This window comes from Lynx rufus, unplaced genomic scaffold, assembly GCF_022079265.1.
Source record: "Lynx rufus isolate CCGP_SWC_20201006 ecotype Redwood Valley unplaced genomic scaffold, mLynRuf1.p SCAF_5, whole genome shotgun sequence".
NCBI lineage: Eukaryota > Metazoa > Chordata > Mammalia > Carnivora > Felidae > Lynx > Lynx rufus.
In genome coordinates, this window is record NW_025814867.1 from 150,116,560 (window position 1) to 150,137,389 (window position 20,830).

The following is a 20,830-nucleotide window of genomic DNA, read 5'->3' on the forward strand; positions in this document are numbered from 1 at the left end:
TCGCTGGGGATGGGAAGGGAAACCCAGATGAGGAAAATTCAAGGAGGACATCTGTATAATATGCCTTGAAGGACGGGTAGGATGAGAATGTATAGGAAACAGTGATGCGTTCGGCTTTAACTAGAGTAAATATGTGAATGGACACGATGGAAAATAGAGGTGGGAGGGAGAAGCTGGGTAATGAACGATAGCCCTGGTGAACTTCCGGCTAGTGTACCACACGCAGGGGCTGAGTTCATGCAGAACTTCCAGGTTTTGATATAGAGTGCACTGTTTTTGACGGTAAATCCAGCAGCAGAATTGGGAGTAAAGAAACCAGTTAGAAGCCAGTTGTGGTGTTCCCACTCAAAGGTCGGAATAATGCTGGTCAGGATGGAGAACTTGAGGGCAGACATCAGGGCGTTACTGAGATAAGAGGTGGAAAGTATTTCCTGCTTAAGGCTTACCACTGATGATAATGGAATTGAAGCAAAGTTCAGTGTACCTATTTGAGTGACTCAGGGAAATGGCAAGTATGTCAATGGGAAGCAATTGAAAAATAATAAATAAATTTACATACATTTTCATCTTTTTTTTTTCTTTTTTTAAGAGACAAGGACAAATTCCGGATCCGACAACCAGAAATGATCCCTCGGGTAATGAATTAAGCCTTCCGTTTTATAGCTGTGTCCTATGTTGGGTAGTGGTTAGTTTAGCAAACATTGAGTGTGAAAGCTTGCTATTAAAGCTGTTACACAACAAATTGAAGTGGTTGTTCATTCATTCATTTCACATAACTCCTTTTATTACACCCCTCCTTCCTAACCCAACGACTTGATTCAAACTGTTCAGTTTTGTTATTTTGTGGGGCATCTTCTGAGGAAAGGCAAGTGGTTAAGAATCTTACTGTTCCATAGGCAGTCAGGGAAACTTCCCAGGAAGCCCTGGGGAGCCATGTTCTAGTACCAACCTGGAGCGCTACAGTGTTTCTTTCTCTTTGTTGACCACTCTTCCTGGCCCTTCCATCTCTTTCTCCGTGCTTAATGGTGGTTAAGGAGCGTTTTCTGAGTATGTGGGTAGGGCGCTGTGCTTCTTGTGTAAGAGGCTTTGGTCTGCTGCAGAATCGTATGTTTGCTTTTGATTGCATTGAAATATTTTCTTATGTAAAGGATGAGGGTTTGGAGGTGACACCAGAACTGGGCGAAAAGAATAGTGGGCTTACTTATTCTAAAGGCAGTATCTTTGACTTTATCTTCAGTTTATTTCTCTTAGAAAACTTAATTTCTACTTGTGTCTTGACAAGTCCTATATTAGTACAAGGTCAGCAAATCTTGCTGTAAAAGGCCAGATAGTAAGTATTTTAGGCTTTGTGGGCCACATACAGTCTCTGTTATGTATTCTTTGTTTTGTCACACCTTTAAAAATGCAAAACCATTCTTTGGCTGGATTTGGCTTATTGGCCTGTTTGTTGTTCCCTGGTGGGGCATAAAGAATTTACATGGTTAGGATGGTTCTTAGTGTTTCCTGGGATAAGGGGAGAAGGGAAAATAATATCTCATGTTTTGGGCTTGGCATGTTAAAAAAGCCCTTTTAAGATCACATTTTTTCCTTCCAACAGATTAATGCTGAACTCTTGTTTCGGACACCCACCGTGTCAAGTCAGAGCTTTTCTCCCGTGAAGGAAAGTGTTCCAAGAGGACATCTTTCAGAAGTGGCAAATACATATACAACAAGACTTCTAAACAACCATCGAGGTTCACCCCAGTCGGAACCCGAGAGCAACAAGTCAGTGGCTAAAATGCGCTTTTCCATTTGGGGAATGAATACTAAACAGAGCCTTCACTTGACGTTGTGTGGCAATAATGCCCTTCTGAGAAGCTGTAGTTCCGTGCATGTAAGAAGTCTTAGGGATAAGTTAATTTGCTTTTTTGTCTAAACAAAACCCCCACCCCACTTATGCCACCTATTTACAATAATTTTTAAAATATCAGTTGTATTCGTTGTGGATTTGATTGAATTTTCACCTCTTTCAAATTCTATATAGTATGAAAGTTCCTGCTTTTAGAATTACCAGTATTTAAGAAAAACATGAAGTAGTTAATAGTATATGACACTATAATGTCAGGTGTGACCTGTAAGTTCTTAGCTCGTGGCAAGCTGTGTATGTTGGATGAGTGGATGGAGAGGGAGAGAGAAAGAAATGTATGAGTGATATGTAAATTGAACAGTTAGGTCTCTTGACTGGTCAGGAAAGGCTTTGTAATGAGATACAGTACTTGGTTCCTGAAATTCTAAAAGCAGTTCTCTGTGCAGGTGGCCCATTCAGAGGGAATAGAATGAACACAGGTGAAGAAGAAAACAGGATACCAACAAACTAGGGCATCAGACTGACTGTATTATACTTGGTCTTTTGTTGGAAAACCAACATTGAAAGGAGGTTCTCTGAGATAGCCGGATGGGATTTTCTGAGAGGTTTTATTGCCTTCATTAAATCCTCAGGGATTTTTGACCTCCAAAAAGATTAGAAAGTATTGCTTTTATGCGTATATACATCAGGAGGGCATGTTCTAAAATAGTTTGCTGTTTGTAGCCTACATTTTAGAGGCGTATTTGGGGGCTGGGTTGCTACTTAACTAAGAACTTGTGTGAATTTTTTTTTGTAACTAGTCTCCTTAATATTTTTGACTTTTCTTCTTAAAGATGGTTCCAAACAAAGTAAGAAAAAACAAAATCTGTAAAGCTTACAGACAAAAGATAATGGAAGTTATCTTTAAAGTGATTTATTCCACCCAAGTAGAAGAAGAGAATAGAAATTTTTCATTAATTTTTAAAGCCTGAAGAATTTGCAATTTGAGTTTGAGAAAAACAGAAGCTTTAAGAATAAAGCCAAAGACTGTGGAAAGGTGGTACCGAAACTGAATCTTAAGAAAGATAAATAGCAATTAGCCTGGTAAGAAAAATAGGGCAGCTCCCAGTTAAATGATTAACTCCATGGAAGCCCAGGCATGCTCTAAACTCAGAAGCATCGAGTACTTGTTAAGGTAGAAAATGGGTGAGTACAGGAGGCTTATTTGAGAGTTTAAGGAAGAGTCGTTCTCTAGACTTCTTCACAACCTGCTGAGTCTGTTGACGTGACTTCTCTGTCAGAAGGCAAGACATTTTCTTTTTGGGCCAGTTTCACTGCTGACAGTGTGGGGGAACCACTCTTCTGAAACAGGAGGGGTAAGGGAACATTTGAATACTAAATGGTAAGAAATCCCCCTTCCTTCTTCCCCTCTTCAGGCTCCCAAGAGAAAAGCCCTAGACGGTGCTGAGAGTTGGAGCACGCTTGGAATCACAGGGCCAGCCCTCACTGCTTCCATTCAGCCTCACTCTGAAACATAGAGATAGGCAGGGATCACCACATGTACCAACTGAAACAAAGGGAGTAGCAGAAACCTTTGGAATTTACTGGGAGGTGGGTAGGTGTTGAACAGACACATACTTAGAAAAGATAAGCAGGTAGAGGGTAGAAAAAGGAAAAGACAAGATACAGGAGGGCCAATGTCTCAATAAAGGAATTTCAGATTGGGAAATTGGAGAAAACAAAGGGGAGGAAGTAGCATGAGACTTAACTTCCACCAAATACTCAGCAAAAATGTCTGGGGAAAGATCCATTCTGGGGCATCTGAGTGGTTCTGTCGGTTAAGCGTCTGACTTTGGCTCAGGTCATGATCTCACAATTGGTGAGTTCGAGCCCCACGTTGGGCTCTGTCCTGACAGTGTGGCGCCTAGAGCTTGCTTCGAGTTGTGTCTCCCTCTCTCTCTACCTCTCTCCTGCTCATACTGTCTCTCTCTCTCTCTCTCTTTCAAAAATGAATAAACGTAAAAGAAAAAAAAAGAAAAAGATCTAAGAAACATCATGAAATTTTAGAACACAAGGGAAAATAATTTTTTTCGGGAGGGGAAAACACAAGTTACCTGCTAAAAGATCAGGAATTAGAATGGCAGGAACACTGAATGGTACATGATCCTGGAATGATGCTTTATAAAAACCAAGCAGGCCATAAAATTGAGAAGTGAATAAAGATACTTTTCAGGATGTAAAGTTTTATATTTTTTATGTCCTGTGTACCCTTTCTCGAGATTTTATTGGAGATTGTGCCCCCTTGGCATGAGACAGTAAAGCCAAGCAGAAGAAGAACCTTTCTTGAGATGGAGAAATATGAGGGCTAACACATAGGACCCAAACAGCAAACCAGGACAGATATCACTCTAAGGGGGGAAAAAGACAATCAGTTGGAGGTAAATTCAAAGAAAACCAAGCTGATGAGCAAAATGAGGTGATTTTTACTGCAGGCGAAGTGGAAGGATAGGGTATGCTGGTTTAGTTGGTGTGGCTCCCCTCTGATCACTGAACACTGGTAAAAATTACAGTGAGCGAACGGGAATGGTGCAGAGCCGAGAGCTCGCTCGGATACAAAGAATAGACCTGGCTGGGTTGCGGAGCTCCGTTTTGGGCGTGGATACGTTGAAATGCCCAGAGACATCAAATGAAGGGATGTTTGGCAGTATGTAGAGCTAGTACTTGAAAGCAGCCTCAGTAGTCTAATTGTTTCCTCCACTGTGTAAGGAGAAAATCCTCTTTACTTCATCAAATCATCGAGGAGTACTGTGTCATTTTTTTAAACGAGCACGGACATTTCTTAGAATTTTAAGATCGTTAGATTGCTTCAAGGTCATCTGTTTTGTTCATTTCTATATTGTATAGTCTTATATTTTCTATATAAAATGTTTTCCAGCCTGAAACGGAGACTTTCTACTCGTTCGTCAATTCTGAACTCCAAGACTCGGAGATTGAGTAATCAAGCATTTGAAAATTCAGCTTATAAAGATGATGACGATGAAGATGTCATCATCTTGGAAGAAAACAGTACTCCCAAACCTGCAGTAGATCATGATGTTGAAGTGAAATCAGAACAGAGTCACGTGGAGCCTGTGGCCGAGAAGGAGCCTTGTGGCCAGACGAGCTCATCGGGCGCCTCATCATCCCGGTGTGATCAGGGAACTACCGCGGCCACCCAGACTGAAGTCCCGGGTGTAGTTGTCAAAAAGGAGGAAACCCTTGAAGATGACATAGATGCCAGAAATGACACGGCTGCGCTGCCCTCCTGTGTGGAAGCTGAAGGCAAAACACAGGACACCCAGGAAGCCTTTGATAAATCTGCGGCTGATGCTGGTTGCCAGTTAAATGAACTGAGAAATGAGCTGCTTCTAGTGACCCAAGAAAAGGAAAATTATAAGAGACAGTGTAATGCGTTCACTGACCAAATCAAAGGGTTACAACAGAGGATACTGGAACTGAACGACAAATACGTGAAGAAGGAGACGTGCCATCAGTCTACCGAAACTGATGCTGTGTTTTTACTTGAAAGTATTAATGGCAAATCTGAAAGTCCGGACCACGTGGTGTCTCAGTATCGGCAAGCTTTGGAAGAAATAGAAAGGCTGAAGAAACAGTGTAGTGCTCTGCAACACGTAAAGGCCGAGTGCAGTCAGTGTTCCAACAGTGAGAGCAAAAGTGAAGTGGACGAAATGGTTGTGCAGCTGGATGACGTGTTTAGACAGCTGGACAAGTGCACTGCGGAGAGGGACCAGTATAAAAGTGAGGTGAGTGTGTCAGCCAGCGTGGTAAGAGTCATGGGAGTCCCCGGGCATCTAAAGCATAAAGAGCCCCCAGTGGCTAGATTAGAATAGATCACGTAACAACCTGTTTATTGACTCTGCTACCCCACTGCTTCTCAGCTGGGGAGGCGGTCCTGGGGGGCATATGGACACGTGTGTTGAGGAGATGGGCATTACGGGAATTTTAACGTAGTGACAGGTATGGTAAATTTACTATAGGGTACTGGAAATTTCTAGATAATGAAGGATTGTCCTGCTCAGAATACCGTTCTCCTTCCCATTGAGGCACTCAGTTACTGAATATAGGGAACTTCACATCCGTTATTAACAGGCCTTGCAAAAACCACACAAGGTGGATGATGTCCTCATTTTATAGAGACAGCCTGTATTAGTTACGATCGGGTCTGCCGGCAGGAGACGGAGACGAACATCCAACTGGCGGTTCCGCAGGCCTCAGAGACAGCAGGCTCCTACGTTGTTGCTTCGCTTCTCCGCATGCAGTTATGGTCGGAGGTGGCCCTCCGGGTCCAGTCCTCGTATATCTACATTCCAAGCAGCAGGACAGAGGAGGGGTGTGGTCCCTGAAAGTCGCTTACGTTCCACCTGTCAGAACTTAGCCACCTGGCTAATGGGCGCCTTGGAACTGTAGTCTTTATTCAGGGGTTCCTTTACTGAAGGAGAAGGAGAAAAATGGTAGGTGTCAGGCGTCAAGTAGTAGCCTCTGTGTGTACTCCCCATTCAAATTTGGATCGCTTCTTCCAAAAACAAGTATTTTACGTATCCTGTTAATGTGGCGTTTGAAAGAAGGGTTTTTCTGCTAAGATTTCGGAAACAGCAGTGTGCTGCTCTCCTGCCCCCTCTTCCTGGAGATAATGCGGACGTAACAGCTCATCTGAACGTTCATCTTGATGTATTGGCTTGGAGCCAGATGACAAAATATATAAAAATCAATATAAGCTTTCTGTTGTAGCTTCCAGCTGGTGAGTGTGTGCAAGAAATGAGAGCCACTTTGGTATTGTTTCCAGTGTGACGAAATGTCGAGGTGACACCAAACAGAGGAAGCTTTTTTTTTTCTGTGGGGTTTTTGCCCTTTTTTGATGGTAATGTTCATCACTCAGGTTTTCTACATGTCTTAGCTTAAATTTGCACTTTGGCATTAGTTCTAAATTTTACACTCAATAAATTTTTTTTTTGTCAGGTTGAATTATTGGAAATGGAAAAATCACAAATGCGTTCACAATGTGAAGAACTGAAAACTGAAATTGAACAATTAAAATCCACAAATCACCAGTTAGGAGCAGATGTTTCAACTTCAAGTAACATTGAGGAGTCTGTAAATTATACTGACGGGGAAAGGTAATAGTACACCAGGCATTCCTCTGGGGCGGCCCGCATGGTTAGCGTGATATTTATTTGCAAGCACACATCAGACAGATACTGTTCAATCAAAAGAAGTACACATCCTCATCTTTCCCTTCTAGGAAAGAACAGTGGAAATTCAGCTTAAGAGACACAGGAATTTGGGAGGAATAAATAAAGCACGGGTGGTTGGTTAGAGTGGTTTGGAATGCTGTTTGGGGAAAAGTGGAAATTGAGTTAGCTATCACGGAAGAGGGTGGATTTGGCCATGACTAAAAGACAAGGGACTATTTCGTGAAACTTACTTTTTCACCTGGATTTCTTTTACTTTTGTTCTTGGCCCCATTTCTTTTTTTAAATTTTTTTTTTTTTCAACGTTTATTTATTTTTTGGGACAGAGAGAGACAAAGCATGAACGGGGGAGGGGCAGAGAGAGAGGGAGACACAGAATCGGAAACAGGCTCCAGGCTCCGAGCCATCAGCCCAGAGCCTGACGCGGGGCTCGAACTCACAGACCGCGAGATCGTGACCTGGCTGAAGTCGGACGCTTAACCGACTGCGCCACCCAGGCGCCCCGTTGGCCCCATTTCTTTATGGTTTGCTGTCCTCATTTTACTCTGTGACCTCCCAATCTTAACTTTTAGGTAATCACAAAGTTACTAAAAATTGCCATAGTCCAGGTGGTTAGTAGGAAGAAGTCTTCTGTGGAAATAAGAAAATAGTAAATGAACGGTTACCCTATGGGCTTGGGGTTTTGTTTCAGTGTTGAGAGTAGGGGAGGCAGACGTTCAGGTGGGCGAGGGTGATGGTGCTGCTGATGTGTTGATGTCTTACCATCTGAAAGTAGCCGTTAAGGGCCCAAACTGGGCACCTCTTCCTGCTAATACAGGATGACTGCAGACTGAAAAGGCACTGTTGAGAAATGATCTCCCGCCATCATCTCTTGACATCAGTTATATTATTACCTTGTTTTTTAACTTAAGTTTTTGAAGGATTTCAGTAAATCTGTTCATACACATGGAGCAGAGCAGTACAGAAAAGCCTGGAGGGCTAAGGCTCAGAAGCGATGTTTCTGGGAACCCCAGGCATCTGTGGTGCTTGTAGAAATGCAGATGCTTGGACTGCAGTGTACTTTATTTAATTGGAAACTTTTTTTCTTAATGTTTATTTTCCAGAGAGAGAGAGAGAGAGAGAGAGAGAGAGAATCCCAATTAGGCTTCATGCTGTTAGCACAGAGCCTGATGCGGGACTTGAACTCATGAACCGTAAGATCATGACCTGAACCGAAATCAAAGAGTCGGACGCTTGCTGAGCCATCCAGGCGCCCCTAAACTTTTGGAAACTTTTTTAGAAATTTTTAAGCAATCTCTAAGATGGTTCTCTTGCACACTGATCTTTGAGTAACTGATGATCTTTGATCTTTTATTTTTTATTTACTTTTTTTTTTAACTGATCTTTTAAACCTGTGCTTTCCAAAATAGTATAGGTATATACTACTTGAAATTTAGCTAGTCTGAATTGAGATGTGCTTTAAGTATAGAATAAAAAATAAAATTTTGGGGTGCCTGGGTGGCTCAGTCGGTTGAGCGACCGACTTCGGCTCGGGTCATGATCTCACGGTTTGTGAGTTCGAGCCCCGTGTCGGACTCTGTGCTGACAGCTCAGAGTCTGGAGCCTGCTTCTGATTCTGTGTCTCCCTCTCTCTCTGCCCCTCCCCCACTCATGCTCTGTCTCTCTCTGTCTCAGAAACAAATAAACATAAATAAATAAAATAAAATTTTGAAGCTTTAGTATGAAAAAGGAAAAGGATGTAAAATACCTCATCAATAACATATTTTGAGGGGTGCCTGGGCGGCTCAGTTGGTTGTGTGTCCAACTTCAGCTCAGGGTGTGATCTCACAGTTCATGAGTTCGAGCCCCATGTTGGGCTCGCTGCTGTCATTGTGGAGCCTGCTTCAGATCTTCTGTCCCTCCTCTCTATCTGCCCCACTCCCCCACCCCCTGCTCACGCTCACTGTCCCCAAAACAAAATAAACATCAAAAAAAAAAAATAATGTACTTTGATTATGTGATGAAATAATATTTTAGTTACATTGGGTTACATGTATAACTACAGTTAAGTTTACAGTCGCATTTTACTTTTTACTTTGGCTATTTGAACATTTTAAATTGCGTATGGAGTTCAGAATCTTTCTCTTGGACAGTGCTGTTCTGTACACTAAAAATAAGAATCTGTGGCATGTCCGGTGGACAGGAGGAATCAGCCAGGGACGATCAAAAGACTTAAAGAAAAGGACATGTAAGAGGTCACTGGGTCCTACTAGTCTTTTGCCAACTTTTCATGTAGATAAAAAGTTGTGGTTGTGATAAAGAGGATATTCTTGGTAAGGATATAGAATGGTTAATAACTTCTGAAAAGCAAAGCAGAAACGTGTTTGAACCATGGGCCTCCGATCGAAGATGAGTGGGGAAGCTTGGACAAAAAATGGCTGGCGTGGGAATGATGTAAAATTTTTTCTAAGGACCAACAGAACCTTACCCTGTAAGCTCACAAAACATGCTTAAAATCACATTTCTGTGCATTGTCAACCCAAGGATGAGTATCTTGACTCTTCAGAGATTTCCACCTTAGGTCAGTATCTTAAGTAAATGTGGGCTGCCTTCATTTGGGAGGGGGAGGGGGACAGACTAAGAGCAACTGTAACATTCAGGCCCTTGGTTTCACTCAGTCTTTTGAAGCAAAGGCTGCTGAATAATTGTAGGTATTTAAAGTCTAGGATGTTGATATTCAGATATGTGTATTTCATTTGGAAGGAATGATAATGATCATCTAATCCAGAGATTCCCAGTATTTTTAGCAAAACACCATTCCCTATAAATGCATAGTAAAATGGGCAGCCTGTGAACTTTAGCGTATGAAAGGTCCAGGGAGGTCCTGCATCTAAAAAAACTTGTTTAACATTATTTAGCCCAAAGTTTTGTGAGCTTATGACCCCTTGAACCATTTCCTTTTCCTCTTACACAAGGACGGTATCTCATAGAAATGTTTTAGAGAACAAATCCGTTTTTATTTTCCTCACAAGCTGAAATTCAGAGATGCATTCTTTTTTTTTTAAGTTTATTTATTTATTTTTGAGAGCGAGAGAGAGAGAGAGAGAGAGAGGGCACGAGCTGGGGAAGGGCAGGGAGAATCCCAAGCAGAGAGCCCCTTGACGAAGGGCTGGATCTCACCAGCCCTGAGATCATGGCCTGAACTGAAATCAAGAGTCAGTTGCTTAACTGACTGAGCCACCCAGGTGCCCCCTAAGAGATGCATTCTTATTCTTAGACCAGCGTTCTCACTAGTATACCCCTACTGTTTTCCAGGTGATAATATTTTATATTATAAGTAACATCTTGCAATTAAATGTATTTCACCAGTCCATGTTTTCTTCAGTTGCAAATTAAAATCGTATTAGTTGGAACCAGAGCCACTAGTTTTATGAAACACTCTACTTACCAAGAGATGAGTACTTAGGTATTAAATTATTAAGTTAAGCGACTTCATGTATCACTTAAATTTTAGGCTCTATGTGAATATTAAACTGTGGTAGGACGTTCATCTAATAGATGTAATATTTCTATTTGCAGCCTCAAACTTCGATCTCTTCGAGTTAACGTAGGACAGCTGTTGGCCATGATTGTACCTGATCTCGATCTTCAGCAAGTGAATTACGATGTTGATGTGGTTGATGAAATTTTAGGGCAAGTTGTCGAACAAATGAGTGAAATCAGTAGTACCTAAGGTATATTTTATGTGAGATAATAAAAATATTTGCTTAATCTTTTTGGTTGTACAGCTTTCAAAATGTAAACAATTTTGTTTTATAGATATGATAGGTAACAGACTGAAGAACCATAATCTCTACTGTATTCTATGCATTCAAGTGTGGTCACAAATACTGTGGACACATTATCACACCTTTTGAAATGCCTGTGAATCATTGGTACTGAGCAGCTGAATAGCTAACTCAAGATTCGGTTTTGAAATGTAAATATTTGTAATTAAGTCTGCACATATTTTTTTATTCCCCTAGAGGACTTCAGTGTTTTTCGCCAAGAGCTCTTCAGGTTGCCCCTAGCCTTTGTGCAATCTTTTCTGGTTCCCAAAGTATTTTTCTCTGAAGCGAGGGCTGTGCCATACTACAGATGGAAATGTTACCTTTGGTTTTCTTACAGAGAAGTTTAAACAGGATTTTTTAAAAATGGAATTATACTCCTGATAAGAGAAGTTGTAAGTGAATTGACCCGTAATGTTTCTTTTCTATAAATTCTTATCTCCTGAAATATTTTATTCATGGAAATAAGGTAAGCAGAAACTCTCCATCCATTTTGCCAGGATTTTCCTTGTGTCAGGACTGCCAATCATGGTTAAATGCAGTGTTTTTATAGAACAAAGAAATGATCTTTAGTATAAAAAAGTATCAAAAATATTAAATGTCCCACCACATTTACTTTGAAGCCCATTTTTGGCTGCCTAGTCAGCATGGAGTGGGCACAATAATTGTTGAATATTTCTTTTTGTGAAATTTCCTGTACAGCCTTATGTAGGATTACTACAGGTTAATGAGAGTTGAGGAAGACAATCTTTCTCAAACAGAACAGCATACCTTTCATTATATTACAGACCTAGGTGTTTTATATGTCTTGGAGGTAAGCAGAAAACTGCCCTAGGATTATAGTATTACATGCCATAAAAATTAATGCTTTATTGGTCCCATGTTTGTGCAATTTTAAAGAGATGGCTTTCTATTAAGTATAACTATGTATATATTAATTAAGAATCGTATTTTCCACAACGGAAATGTGCATTATTTTTTTTCAAAGTTTTATCATTGCTATTTATTTTTACTTTTGTTTCTGAACATTCAATACATGTTTCTTTTGTATGTATGCTTAATTACATGTCTTTCATATACAATATTAAATTTTTACTGTACATTAACTTCTAAAAAAAAGCAAATAAATGAAAGCTGTTTTTATTTGCTTGATAAAGTAATTGAAAGTGTATTTTTGGTATGAAGCTGGTTTTCTGTCCTAATTGTATCTGCCCAAATTTTAAAATATCTTGTAATAAAGTAAATATATATATATATATATATATGATAGCTAACTCTTCAGATACTACTTTTAAAGAATTCTATATTCAAATTATATTTTGGAAACTAAAACTCATTGAAGACCCTCAAGTTGAGCTCATTTTACTATATTAATTACAAGTTCTGTTTAGGAGACTAAGACTGTTTCCATTAAGACTCTAAAGACTGAGCTCATCTTGAGAGAATGCGTGAGTGCGTGCGTGTGTATGTGTATTTTACACTCGAGAAGAGACTTTTTCCTCTGTAAATCATTTAGGCTAAAGAAATCTTGCTTAAGTGATAGCAATGTAGAGCATGTCTAAGTTTGTGAATATTTATGTAGCAGTTCTTTCTGGAATTTGCTATTTTCCCCTTCTTTGGGTCAGCTATATTCTTGCAAAAATATATATTTTATATGGCTGTTATCTTGCTTAATGGGAAAGTTAGGCGTAGGATTAGTAAATTTGCTTGCTAAATTGGTTCTTTGGAAGTACTTACATATATTTCACCTTTTAAGCAAATATTGCCAGGATACAATTCTTTGAAAATGTAGCTAACAAAATTTAACAAAACAACAACATGGGTTTTCATGTATATATCATATTTAGGTAGAGGTATCTGTCTTCTGTTGTTAAGTTAAATTTGTAAAAGGCTAATGTGGGAGGACAGTGGTGTTTAAACTAGTTACTACTGTAAAACAAAAACAGTATGAGGAAGTAAACCAGCACAGTCCACAATCCCTATAAACAGGACCCGCTTTAATTAGCTAAGTGTTCACACAGCAGGACTGGTGTGTGGCATATCAGTGTGTTTTTTATTTGGGCCTCAAATTCCTAATGTGGGCGGTACTGCTGGTGACTCTGCCCATGGTCTCAAGACACTTAATTCTTGTAATCAGCAGCTCGTTAGGTCATTATTTGTCATTGAAGAATAATTAAATACATCTGGTGGTTCTCACCCCCTTTCCCCCCCACCCCCAGGTGCATATTAGAATCACCTGGGGAGTTTTTAGAACTCCCAATGCAAGGATGCACCCCATACTAATTCAGAGTCTGGGTTTGGGCCCAGATATCAGGTTTGTTTTTTGTGTTTTTTGTTTTTTTAAGGCCTCTCTGTGTGCCATCAGAACTGAGAACCATTGATCTATACCTTCCTGTGGTGAGTGTTTACAGGTGTTGAACTCAGTTCGTTCCTGAAACAAACTCAGGATTGGCAGGGCTACTTTCTCACTGGGGCGAGCCAGGAGGGAGAAAAAGAAGCAGAGATGGCGCCCAAGTTAGAAATGTAAATGGAACAGAATGGGATCAAGTGGAAAGGCTTTTACCCACTGCTTCCCCAAAGTTAACCACGGTTGCTTTTTGTAGGTCCTTCCAGAAAATATTAGCTGCATACATATACACATTCATATATATGCATTCAGTTTATATTAAATTTTTATATCTTTATATTTGATTATATATTTGTATCTCAAGTTTACACAAAGATGGTACACCAGATAATTGGTATCTTAACATTTCCATGTTACTTTTTTTAATAGGTTTGGTAACATTCTGTGATCTGCATATGCTCCTAATGCTCATTTATTTCTCATGTTTTGACATTACAGAATATACTGTGGAAGTTAATACACACCACACACACTTTTATAAGTATACCCAGAGTGTAAATTCTTTGCAGTGAATATTGATAGGTCAAAGAGTGTATGCTATGTAACTTTTAATAAATGTTACCATCCAAAAAGGAATTTAAACTCCTATGAAAAATAAATGTATAAGTGTGTTTTTTTCCCTCTCTTTCCTCATCAAACTTAAATCTGGTCTGTGAAAAAATGACAGCTTGCATTGTCTCAGGTTGAACATGCTCTCGTATGTTTTATTGACCATTGTAATTTCTTTTCCTGCGTACTACGGCATATTGTTTGACCATTCTTTTCTGTTGGGCTCTTTGTTTTACTGCTTTTAAAACTTTTTTTTTCAGTGTGTGTTTATTGTTGAGAGAGAGACCGCACACATGCATGGAGGTGGGGGGCAGAGAGAGAGGGTTAAAGAAGTGGTTTTTACAAAAGCTAAAAGCCTGGTTAATGTGGCCACAGACACCACCCAGACAGCTAACTTTTGGAAAATCCACAGTAGGCTAAATCTTATTTTGTACAGGGTCTCCTAAACCCTCACTGGGGGGAGTGACAGACACACTGGATGGCCACAGCTCAAAAAGAATGCCATTAATACCCACTTGGTGTAAAGAAAGACATCTATATGTATGATGTTTAGAATTAAATTTCGTGATCACAAAATTAATTTCCGTATTCTGGCCTGTAGGGAGAAAGTCAAGACCAAAGGAGACAGAGTATTGGTAAATCAAGCCATTCAGATAAGGTGAAGGTATTAAATGAGCCCAGTCACAGAGGATGAATGAGCGGTTCTAAAACTGGAATGTGGATCAAAAATACTAACTCGTTAAGGTTTTTTGGTTTTTTTGGTTTTTTTCTGCAGAAAAATACACATAAAATTTGTCATTTAATGATTTGTTAAATGTATGAGTTGCATTAAGTACATTCACTGTACTCCCACCCCCGGTAACACCTATTTTCTACCTCTGAATTTGCTTATTCTAGGTATCTCATAGCAGTGGAATCAAAAATTTGTCTTTTTGTGTCTGGCTTATTTCACTTTGCATAACCTTTTAAAGGTTCGTCCTTGTTGTTGCATATATCAATTTCATTGCTGTTTAAGGCTGAATAGTCCATTGTATGTGCGTACCACATTTTGATACCCATTTATCTGTCTATGGACATTTGTGGTGGTTTCTTTCACCTTTTTACTATGAAGAATAATGCTGCTCTGGACATTGTTTCCTAAGTATCTACTTGAGTCCTTGCTTTCAGTTCTTTGGGATAACATACCTAAGAGTGGAATTGACGAATTATGTGGTAATTATGCAGGTGTTTGAGGAATTGCCAAACTGTTTTCACAAAGACACACCATTTCACATAATAGCCAGCAGTGCAGAAGTGTTCCAATTTTTTCACATCCTCTACAACACTGTAGTTTTCTGAGTTTTTTGTTTTTTTAATTAGCCATCTAATGAGGGTGAGGGGTTATTGTGGTTTTGATTTGCATTTCTCTAATGGCTAGTGATGTTCATGTGTTTACTGGCCAATTTGTATATTTTTGGAGAAATACCTGTTCACGTCTTTTGCCCATTTTTACTTTGGGTTGTTTATATTTTGATATTGATTTGCAGGATATGATTTTTTTTAAAATTCTGGATATTACTCCTTATCAGATATATGATTTGCCAGTATTTTCTCCCATTCTATGTGTTGTCTTTCCACTGTTGAGTTTTAAATTTTGGTGAAGTTGAATTTATTTTCTTGCCTGTGCTTTTGGCATCATACCCAAGAAACCCTTGACTAATCCAATGTCATGAAGATTTTCTTCTGAGAGTTTTATAGTTTTAGTTCTTACATTGACGTCTCTAATCCATTTTGAATTAGTTTTTGCATATGGTGTAAGATTCCAACTTCGTTCTTGTGCATGTGGGCATCCAGTTTTTCCAGTAACATTTTTTGAAGAAGACTATCTTTTCCCCATTGAATAGTCTTCTCATCTTTGTCAAAAATCGATTGACCACATAAGTGAGGGTTTATTTCTGGGCTCTGTATTCCATTGGTTTGTATGTCCTTATGCCAGAACCACAGTATTTTAATTACTGTAACTTTCCAGTAAGGTCTGAAGTCAGGAGGTGTGAGTTCTCCAACTTTGTCCTTACTCAAGATTGTTTTAGCAATTCAGGGTCTCTTGAGATACCACATGAATTTTAGGACAGAGTTTTCTATTTCTGCAAAAAATGCCATTGGAATTCTGATAGGAATTGCATTAAATCTGTGGGTTATTTGGGGTGGCATTGACATCTTAACAATATCAAATCTTCCAATCCATGAACATGGGATGTCTTGCCATTTATTTGTCTTCTTTAATTTCAGCAATATATTTTTTTTATACAAGTCTTTCATTTCCTTAAGTTTATTGCTAAGCATTTTTTTTCTTTCTGATGCTATTATAAATGGAATTGTTTTCTCAATTTCCTCTCCAAAAGTTCATTGTTAGCGTTTAGAAATGCAACTGATTTTTATGTGTTTTTTTTGTAACCTGCAACTTTGCGGAATTCATTTGTTAGCCTGAACAGGTGTGGGGGACAGGGGAACTCTTTAGGATATTCTACATATAAAATCATGTCATCTGCACAAAGATAACTTGATTTCTTTCTAATTTAGATGTCTTTTATTTTTCTTGCTCAGTTGATCTGGCTAGAACTGCCAATACTGTGTTGAACAGAAGTGGTAAAATTAGACATCCTTGTCTTATTCCTGACCTTCGGGGGAAAGCTTTCACCACTAAGAATGGCATTCTTTAGCTATGGCTTTTCATATATTATGGCTATCATTGAGAAAGTTTTCTTCTATTCCTAGCTTATTGTTGTTTTTTATTTTTAATCATGAAAGTGTGTTGAGTTTTGTCAAATGCTTTTTCTGCAGCAACCGAGATGATCGTGTGGTTTTGTCCCCTTTCATTCTATTAATGTGGATTAAGTTGATTTTTGCATGTTGACCCATTCTAGCATTCCAGGAATACCGTTTGTTCATGGTGTATAATCCTTTCAGTATGTTGCTGAATTAGTTGTTGGTAGTATTTTGTTGAGGTGTTCTTGTTTTTGCATCAAAATTCATCTTGGCCTGTATTTTTCTTGTACGGTTTGTCTGGCTTTGGTATCAGGGTAATGAATGAGTTAGGAAGTGTTTCCTCCTCTTTACTTTTTTGGAAGAGTTTGAGAAGGATTGGTGTTAATTTTTCAGTAAATCTTTGGTAGAATTCATTAGTGAATCTATCTATCCAGGGCTTTTCTTTGTTTGGGAGGTTTTTGATTATTGAGTCAATTTTCTTAGTAGTTTTAAGTATTCATATTTTCTATTTCTTCATGATTAAATTTTAATACGTTGTATGTTTCTAGGAATTTGACCATTAATACAGGTTATCTATCCAGTTTGCTGGCATGCAGTTGTCCATCGTATTCTCTTTTTATTCCATAAAATAATCCTTTTTATTTTCAGTAGTAATGCCCCTTTCTTTTCTGAGTTTAGTAATTTCAGTATTCTTTATTTTCTTGGTCAATCTAGCTAAAAGTTTGTCAGTTTTGTTGATTTTTTTTTTTTAATTTTTTTTTTCAACATTTATTTTTATTTTTGGGACAGAGAGAGACAGAGCATGAATGGGGGAGGGGCAGAGAGAGAGGGAGACACAGAATCGGAAACAGGCTCCAGGCTCTGAGCCATCAGCCCAGAGCCCGACGCGGGGCTCGAACTCACCGACCGCGAGATCGTGACCTGGCTGAAGTCGGACGCTTAACCGACTGCGCCACCCAGGCGCCCCTGTTGATCTTTTTAAAGGACCAACTTTTGGTTTTTACTTTCTCTTTATTGTTTTCCTGTTTTTTTATTGTCCTTCCCAAAGTTTTGTTTTGTTTTTTTTTAATGTTGATTTATTTTTGAGAGAAAGAGCGCGAGTGGGGGAGGAGCGGAGAGAGAGGGAGACACAGAAACCGAAGCAGGCCCCAGGCTCTGAGCTGTCAGCACAGATCCCAACCTGGGGCTCGAACTTAGGAACTGCAAGATCATGACCTGAGCTTAAGTCGGACACTTAACCAACTGAACCCAGGTGCCCCTCATTTTAGATTTTAAATATGAGGATTTTAAACCACAAAGTATTGTTACACCTTAAAATTTAAAAATTCTTTAATATCAAATCTAGTCCAGTGTTCAAATGTCTTTAATCGTTTTCTAATTACTTTTCCAGGTGGTTGTTCAAATTGGAATCTGAACAAAATCTACAAGTTGCATTTGGTTCAAATGTCTCTGAGGTTTCTTTAAATCCGCAGGTTCTAACTCTGTTTTCTTACTTTTTAGTTGTTGAAAAAACCAGAACAGTTTTCTTTGAGAATTTCCCTCATTTTTGGTATCATTTAATTCTTAGAAAAATCTTTCTCTTGTATTCCTATAAGCTGGTAGTTAGATCTGTAAAGTTAATTAGATTCAAGTTCTTTGGTTTTGTTTCGCTTTGTTTGGAAGAATCCTTAGGTGGTACTACTTTCTTTGTGCTGCATCACATCAGGAGGTACATTCTTCTATCCATCCCCTTTTAATATATTAAGGTTAATTAGTTGAGTTTAGGTGTTGTTCTCTTAAACCATCCTTTATAAAGTTTCCTATCAATCTTTACCTAATAATTTTACCATCCTGTAATAATCACACCTAGATCCATTATTTTATTAGGAGTTGTGAAAAGGTGATACTCAGATTTTATCATTACTTCTGAATTGTGGGACATCTAAAAAGAAACCCATTTAGTTAATCCTGAGGCATATAGCTCATATAGAACAGGCAGGATAGATGTTTGGCTTATGCCTTGTTTCCCAAAGGTAACCAATGAGGCTTTTTCTTGTTGTTAATATTATAAGCTTGTAAACTTTAGCGTTCAATGTGTTTCTATCCACTGTGACAATTTTCCAATGTTAAATTGTTTGACTTCGGCTAGAGGTCTTCATATTGGCCCTCATGTCCTTATTACACAATCCTAGGAGTGTTTGATGATTTTCTTGTTTTCTGTATAATAAAGTATTTCAGGCTCATCTAATACATTTTCTGTTCTAGACCTGGAAACAGCCATTCCTTCAGGGAACTGTGGTTCTTTTCATAGGGAATGCTATTTAGAGACCATAATCGAGGCACAGACCTACTCATTGCTTCTTGTTTGTATATTTCATCTAGGTCTTTTTAGTGGACTGAGCTAGGAAATCCTTTCTCTTTCTTTCTTCTTTTTTTTTTTTTTTTTTTTTAAATCATTTTTTTTTTAATTCTTTTTTTTTTTTAACGTTTATTTATTTTTGGGACAGAGAGAGACAGAGCATGAACGGGGGAGGGGCAGAGAGAGAGGGAGACACAGAATTGGAAACAGGCTCCAGGCTCTGAGCCATCAGCCCAGAGCCCGATGCGGGGCTCGAACTCACGGACCGCGAGATCGTGACCTGGCTGAAGTCGGACGCTTAACCGACTGCGCCACCCAGGCGCCCCATTCTTTTTTTTTTTAAAGACAAAATATATATTGAATATATACCAATACTGCCAATGTAAAGAATCTGTCTTCTTAGATTTTATATATCTAGATTTCTAATCTTTTCTCTCTTGCTGGAAATCTCAGTTCCTAACCACATAACATAATTAAGTTTAAGCTTTCTTTGGGATAGTATCACATTTCTGTGTTTGCCAATCAGTTGAAGTAATTCCTTCTTGTGCTTATCATAATGCTTCTTCATCCATGATGCTGCAGTAAGAGCCTGACACAGGGCACAAATCCATGAACTGTGAGATCACGACCTGAGCCAAAGTTGGCCGCTTAACTGACTGAGTCCCCCAGTCACCCCTTTATTTTGTTTAACATTTATTCATTTTTGAGAGACAGAGCATGAGTGGGGGAAGGGCAGAGAGAGAGAGAGGGCAGAGAGAATCTGAAGCAGGCTCCAGGCTCTGAGCTGTCAGCACAGAGCCCGACGTGGGGCTCTAACCCACTAGCAGTGAGATCATGACCTGAGCCAAAGTTGGACACTTAACCAGCTGAGCCACCCAGGCACCCAAGACATATCTTTGAGTTAGATTACTGAACAGTGTCCTAAAGTATTTGTATCTTGGTTCAGGCTAATATAACAAAGATACCATGGACTGGGTGGCTTAAATAACAAACATTTATTTCTCACAGTTCTGGAGGTGAGGAATTCTAAAATCAAGGCACCAGCAGATCTGGTGTATTGTGAGGGCACTCTTCCCAGTCTGCGGATGGCTGTGTCCTCTGTGATGGAGACCTGGGATAGGGTGGGGGTGGGGAGGGGAGAGAGTAGGAGTGGGCATGCCTGAGCTCTCACCAATCCCATGATGGGGGCTCCACCCCCATGACCTCATCTAAACCTTCTTACCTCCTTAAACTCCCAAATGTAGACACCACATTGGGGATTAAGGCTGCAACATACGAATTTTGGCAGGGGGTGGGGGTACACATTCATCCTACAGCCCTTTGTATCATTTTACACTTCCACTAGCAGTGTGCTAGAGGTTCTGTGCATTCAATTTCTCTCTCCTTTTCTAGTTTTCCTCTTTTTATTCTGATAAAATATGCTTAATATCTTTTCCTAACCCTGCATTGAACTTTCAATTTCTGATGTTAAATTTTAGTGCACTTCTATTTCCTGTCATTTAATAATGTTTTATTAGAACATCCTCTGACTTCAGATTTTTATTCCAGAGTATTTGTATTTAGAAAAGGGAATGATAGTAAAGTACATTCAGAGAAGTCTTTGTTTTTGAGGGCAGATTAAGATTTACTCCCTTTAGGGTTGCCTGGGTGGCTCCGTTAGGCGTTTGACTCTTGATTTTGGTTCAGGTCATGATCTAACAGTTTTTGGGATCGAGCCCTGAGTCTGGCTGTGCGCCGACAGTGTGGAGCCTGCTTGGGATTCTCTCTCCGCCCCCTTCCTCCCCCTCCTGCTCTTGCAAAATAAATAAACTTAAAAAAAAAAAGATTTATTCCCTTTATATAAATTTTCGCTATATAAAGTTCTTGGGAGACCAAATAACTGTGGTCCCCTTCCTTTAAGAGTGATGCAGT

The 20,830-nt window shown here is 39.3% G+C and overlaps 1 protein-coding gene across 4 annotated transcripts in view; it reads left to right on the forward strand.

The window, feature by feature from the left end:
• Nucleotides 1-13,882, forward strand: part of MORC3 (MORC family CW-type zinc finger 3) — a 42,021-nt gene extending 28,139 nt beyond the window's left edge. The window contains exons 13-17 of one of the 4 annotated variants that reach the window (XM_047098665.1): nucleotides 590-635; nucleotides 1,598-1,764; nucleotides 4,761-5,628; nucleotides 6,842-6,999; nucleotides 10,633-13,882. In XM_047098665.1, coding sequence (XP_046954621.1) covers nucleotides 590-635; nucleotides 1,598-1,764; nucleotides 4,761-5,628; nucleotides 6,842-6,999; nucleotides 10,633-10,786 — 1,393 coding nt within the window. In that variant the 3' untranslated portion in view covers nucleotides 10,787-13,882. Of the gene's footprint in view, nucleotides 1-589; nucleotides 636-1,597; nucleotides 1,765-4,760; nucleotides 5,629-5,974; nucleotides 6,337-6,841; nucleotides 7,000-10,632 lie in introns of those variants that run through there. The other 3 variants (XM_047098666.1, XM_047098667.1, XM_047098668.1) reach the window with 3 other exon arrangements.
• Nucleotides 13,883-20,830: the final 6,948 nt, after the last annotated feature.